This window comes from Uranotaenia lowii, chromosome 3, assembly GCF_029784155.1.
Source record: "Uranotaenia lowii strain MFRU-FL chromosome 3, ASM2978415v1, whole genome shotgun sequence".
In the NCBI taxonomy this organism is placed as follows: domain Eukaryota; kingdom Metazoa; phylum Arthropoda; class Insecta; order Diptera; family Culicidae; genus Uranotaenia; species Uranotaenia lowii.
Genome location: NC_073693.1, coordinates 124,783,440 through 124,789,439, shown reverse-complemented (window position 1 = coordinate 124,789,439; position 6,000 = coordinate 124,783,440). Strand labels below are relative to the sequence as shown.

Sequence of the window (6,000 nt, the reverse complement as noted above, 5' to 3'; positions counted from 1 at the left end):
AAATGTGCCATATCAGTGGTAGTTTAGCCAAGCGCTCACTCCGCATACAGTCCACACGCAACAAATGGTCCTTCGAACCGGATGAAAAAGCCGGTACCTTCAGACGGAATACCTCCGTCTTTGAGAGAGTGTGAATCGGGAAGCGGATTGTTGGAGTGAAGCACAGAGAAAAAAATATCAAAGAGAAAAGCAAAAGTTTGAAAGAAGTGAAAACGAACAACTAATCGAGAAAAGTGGTGATAAAAATAACTGCAAATAAAAGTGAAAAGGACTATCAGTGAATTTAAAAAGTATTGAGCAACAAAAGTGAACTTTGTAGAAAAAAAGTAGTGAAGTGATAAAAGTGAAACATAATGCCTCCAAAAAGAACACCAGTGAAAAACAGCCCCGATTCAGTGAGGAATCACGATACGCTGGAGGTGCTGATTCACAGCCGTGGAATGGCGCAGCGAAATATATCCAGGATAAAGTCCATCCTGCAGCAGGCGGAAGAGGAAGGAACTGAGCTAACTCCTGCTCAATTAAAAGTATACCAGCGGAGTGTGGAAGGTTCGAAAACCGAGTTCACCAAGCAGTACAATGAAATCCTCGCCCAGTCATCACCAGCCGAGCGTGAAGAAAATGACGACGAATATTTCAGCTTTGTTGACCTGTATGAGGAAGTATCGATGATGCTAGAAAGTTGGCTCGACAAGCATTCGCCAACTCTACTACCACAGCTGCAGCCGCAGCTCACCAACAACCAGCCGCCTTTGGTCATCCAACCTTCTCTTCCCAGAGCAATACCAACGTTCGACGGTCGCTTCGAACAATGGGAGAAGTTCAAGGTTATGTTCCGGGATGTGGTCGACAGAACTAACGAGCCAGACCGCATCAAGCTATACCACCTTGAGAAGGCCCTTGTTGGAGACGCAGCCGGGTTGATAGATTCCAAAACTATCACCGACGGCAACTACGCTCGAGCTTGGCAACTATTGGATGAACGATACTCCGACCAGCGACGGATGATTGATCGGCATCTAGCTGGCCTGCTAGGTGTGATGAAGTTACACAGCGAATCATTCACCGAGTTAAGGTCTCTGGTAGAGACTTTTGATAGTCATGTCGACAACCTCAAGTTTCTGGGCCAAGGTTTCGCTGAGGTAGCCGAATACATAGTGGTGTTCCTGATGTCTCGAGCCTTGGATGACGAGACAAAGAAGCTGTGGGAGTCTACTATCAGCAAGGGTGAGCTGCCAACATATGAAGACACCATTCATTTTCTCAAAGAGAGAGTGTCCGTCCTGGAGCGCTGCCAATCCTCAGCCGAGATAGGTCATCCCAAGCATCGCCAATTTTCGAGGATCAATCTACCAAGACATCCGAGAATCAACACGGCCACTTCCCCAGCACAACAAGAGCAATACTGTGACTTTTGTGCCAAAGGTCACCGGATCTACGAGTGCCCCCAGTTCAACGAAATGTCGGTCAGCCAAAGGATCAGCAACGTAAGAGAAAAGAATCTTTGCTTCAATTGCCTCAGCCGAAGACATCGAGCAATTGATTGTCCTTCAAAGATGTCCTGCTCCAAATGCCAACGGAAACATCACTCGTTGTTACACCTTAAGGATATGAAACTGCCAACTCGACATGTGTTACCAGCGCCAACACTAGCGACATGGTCCCAGGTTCTAGTTCCAGAATACAAGCCATCGACTAGTATTGCGTCCCCAAATGCTGCCCATTCCCACGTGCCAACGAAATCGACGAGTCAAGTGTTCCTGCTCACCGCCCTGGTCAATGTGATGGACAAGGATCAACAGCCGCATCCCTGCAGGGCGCTTCTAGACTGTGGCTCACAGGTTAGTTTCATAACGCAGTCGCTGGCTGACGCATTGAGAATCCCAACAAATGAGGTGAGTGTCCCTATTAATGGTATTGGTAGTGCTAAATCCGTAATGAAGAGAATGGGTACCGTCCAAGTCTACTCCAGGTGCAATAACTTTACGTTGTCGCTGTCCTGCCTTGTGTCGCCAAAAATCACTGGCCTTCTTCCATCATACACAACTGATATTGAGTCTTGGGAAATACCTTCAGGCATCAAACTCGCAGATCCCTCTTTTTTTAGAATGAACACTATAGACATGCTTATAGGTATGGACCATTTTTACGAAATAATGAAACCAGGTTATTTGAAGTTGTCCGACAATCTTCCTACGTTGCAAGATTCTCAATTTGGTTGGCTGGTAGGAGGAAATTGTTATGAGGGCGTTCATACTGGAGCAGTCTTGGGTTCATTTGTCGTGAATACAGATCCTGTAGACAAGCTAGATAAAAGGTTTTGCGAAGTTGAGAACATTACCCCTGAGGAAGTTCCGTCCAATAGCGTTGATGAATGTGAGCAACATTTCCTAGCCACCAATCGTCGTGATAAAAATGGTCTTTATGTGGTCCAACTTCCTTTAAAAAACAATCTGGCGCAACTAGCAGACTCCCGTTCTTTGGCACTAAGGAGATTCTTTCTTCTTGAATCAAAGTTAACTCGAAAACTCAACTTAAAAGCTCAATATTCCGCATTCATCGAAGAATCGCTTAATTATTCCAAAGAAATCCAAGAATACAAAGATCCTCATGATCCTGAAGCCCTCAATTCTGCACCCCTCATGATAGGACGTACCCTTTGTGCAGTACCTGACCCTGGAGTAGACGGTTTGGTAAGAGTTGTGGACGTTAAAACTAAATCTGGAACCTATAAGAGACCAATTCACAAGCTAGCACCATTACCAATACTGGACAACCACAATCCACATATCACGGGGACACACTTTTCGGCGGGGATGATGTTTTTATGTTAAAATGATTGAAAACATGAACAAAGACAAGAAGAACAATAACTCATTCATTGTTCTTTGGGACTCAGACATAAGTTCTGGCTATGGAAGTACGATTAGTGATTAGTGATTAGTGAACTGAGCACAATTTAATGGTTATAGTAGTTTCGAAATTAACAAAACTATATTATTTTCAAGCCACCTCAAAGTGATATAAATGAAATGTCTGCTTGCAAATTCTGACAACAACGAAGCAAATCATTATGAGATTGAACTTAAAGTATAATCGGTAAGTAAAGATCATAGGTTGCGAAGGGTACATACAAGATTACAACAGCGAAAACTAAAGTTTTCATTTGAAAAATTGTTGTGTTTTTTTTTCACAAAAGCAATATCTTGGCCAATCGTTATAATTTATACAAAACAACCAGCAAATACATACTTTAATGTGCTAGGAACATTGCCACGATCAGAAATGTTATAGGATTGAACCGCCGGAATCTGTCTGGAATATGGTTTTTCGTGAGTTTTATCGTCCATCAGAAATCACCTGTCTCATTGCCTCGGTACCGGCTATACAGCTTACAAGCTCTAGAACTAGCAAAACAATTGTTTTTTGAGGTTAGGTTTGAATGACTCATAACTAGGCAACATTTTCAGCTTATCGGAGATTTTTTTGGGAAATTTCAGGGATCTACACTTAGTTTTTTGCTTTTTAAAAATTAAAAATCCTGGTATAAGACTTGACTTCCCTGCCCAACAAACATTTAAGAAGGAATATTGCAGGAACAACAGAATTATTCAAACAAATGTACCAGATGAAAAGATTGTATTAAACTTACCAAAATAGCATATAGCTACAAAAGTGGAGGCAATATATCTACAATGACAAGATTTAAAGATTCTATTTCCCCACACAAAGCAAAATATACAATTTTGAGTGATTTGAATAAAACGAAAAAAAAATTTCCCGACGGAGATTAGAACTCCCGTCCTCCGAGTTGGCTGTCCAGTATCTTACCACGATGCCAACTCATCAGTTGATTTGTAACGCGCTATAGCTCCATATGTAAGATTTTCTGTTCATGAACCGGTCAAAGGAAGAAAGAAGGAAGGATCGCCCATTTATCGTAAATCAGTTCACTCAAATCGTAAATGTCGAATTGGCATATTCTCAACTATTTGGAGAAATATTTACGAATTGACTAAACTGCTATACGATTAAACTTTTTTTGGGCAAAGCTTGTCGTAAATGAATGATAGAAAATCACCTAATACCAACTTGTTTACTATGGTTATTGAAAATGACTTAATATTCGATTTGGATTATCATTTCTATCACGATTTCATGTTAGCTGGGTGATGACCCTTAATCGTATTTGCCGATCAAGTGCTTAATTCTAATGCATGATTTGAACCTTGTGGGCATTTTTGACAGTACTTGCATACATTTACACCACCCAAACACAGTAATTTTTTGAATAAACAACGGTTTTGTCAGCTATCAGTTTGATAATGACGAATTTTTCATTTTCTCTTACATCGTAAATATCTTAAAAACGCGTAAATGTTAAATTTTGAAAAAAATTGGCCTGATGGTAGGGGAGAGTGGGGTATCATAGGCCATGAGGAAACGTGGGCCACTTTTAATATCTCAGATTAGTGTTGAGATAAAAATCTCAAACCAACTATCATCGTCGTCGCTTTGCGTGAGCATATATTCCTATATGTTGTTGACTGAAATACGCATCATATGCTTCTTTTATTTATCAAGCTAAAAAAGTTAGAAAAATATACTTACATAATTAAAAAAACACCCGCTAGTTTCGTCGATGGGGAACCTAAAGTGCATAACAAAAATATGCTCATACGCTTATGATCTTAGTTTTGTCATGATCTTTCAAGTGGAAAAGGAATTTTTGATGAAACATCAATAAGTCACACAAACGCAACCAATTTGCAAATCATAGCTTGTGGGGAATCGTGGGCCACACATCTTGAATCACCTATATTTTTATGTTTTTATACACATTCAGAACTTAAACTACATTTTCTCTATTTGCAAAGTTTTCTTATGCCAAATGAAGAGTTATGAAAAATATTTTGTCCATCCTATATAAGAAATTTTGCCAAAACGCTCGCGAGCCAGGTTTTGGGATCTATGCGATCATATACAGCTCTCTTTTTTATTTCATCATCTGAAATTGCTTTTAAATAACAAAATGAATTAGGAAATTACAGTTTTGGGTCAAATCATAAACTTTGCATGTTATTTGGTCAATTTGGATTTGGTGGCCCACACTTTATTGAATTTTTTGTTGCCAAAATCCAATGTTGTCTAAATTAACGGTTTTTTTTTCTCAACGATTTTTTTAACTTATTACTAAAACACTTTTATTATTATTATTTACGTAATTTTAGTCAACTTTTGATAATTTTTTATCATGTTGTATTTTTTCATATGATGGTTTTGATGCATTAAGCACTTTTCTTGTTTAGTTTGTATTATTTTTTTGTGTTATATGGTTTGTTTTTTGTCATTCTTCGTTATTTTTTAGTTTATTAATTATCATTTTTAGTGTTTCGTTTGTATTTGGTTTTTTGAACATATGAAATTGTCATCTCTTTTATCATGTTTGAGTACTTAAATACTTTTATTTTGTTGTTGCATTTAATCACCATTTGAGAACGTAAGAACGTGTTCTTTATGTTTGCCCATATTATATTGGTCTTGTAATAACGAAAACTATAAGGTTATGTCGTTTCGAAATATATTGAACCTGCATTTTGAACCTGAATAAAAGTTTTAATTTATAATTTTAAATTTTATTTTTTTGATCTTAACTACCAAATATTAATAAAGTATATTTTAAATAGGTATGAATCAAAAAAGGCATTTTATAACAGAATCCTTCACCAAAAATCTGATATTTGAAATTTCAATTCTCATTTTTTAATGATGAAACTCTGATATTTCAGTTCTGGATCACCATTATGAAAACTTTTTATTATTCAACTCTGCATAAGAATTAAGAGTAGGAATTTAAAATCCAAATATTAAGAACGGTTCGTAATTTTAAATGTTTTGTTTTAATATTCCGAAATAATGAGTTTCGCAGATGGAAAAATCTTTTTTCAAGATCAAGATCAAAATCAAGATTTGAATCAGCATTTTGTCCCAATGCCGAAC

At 38.0% G+C, this 6,000-nt stretch overlaps 1 protein-coding gene across 1 annotated transcript; it reads left to right on the top strand.

Annotated features, from left to right (window-relative positions):
* Nucleotides 1–353: 353 nt before the first annotated feature.
* Nucleotides 354–2,834, top strand: LOC129752581 (uncharacterized). The gene has a single exon (XM_055748355.1). The coding sequence runs from the start codon at nt 354–356 to the stop codon at nt 2,832–2,834; it is 2,481 nt and encodes an 826-aa protein (XP_055604330.1).
* Nucleotides 2,835–6,000: the final 3,166 nt, after the last annotated feature.

Bases quoted from the DNA above. Each gene is read 5' to 3' on its own strand.
- LOC129752581 (XM_055748355.1), top strand. From the start codon at position 354: ATGCCTCCAAAAAGAACACCAGTGAAAAACAGCCCCGATTCAGTGAGG.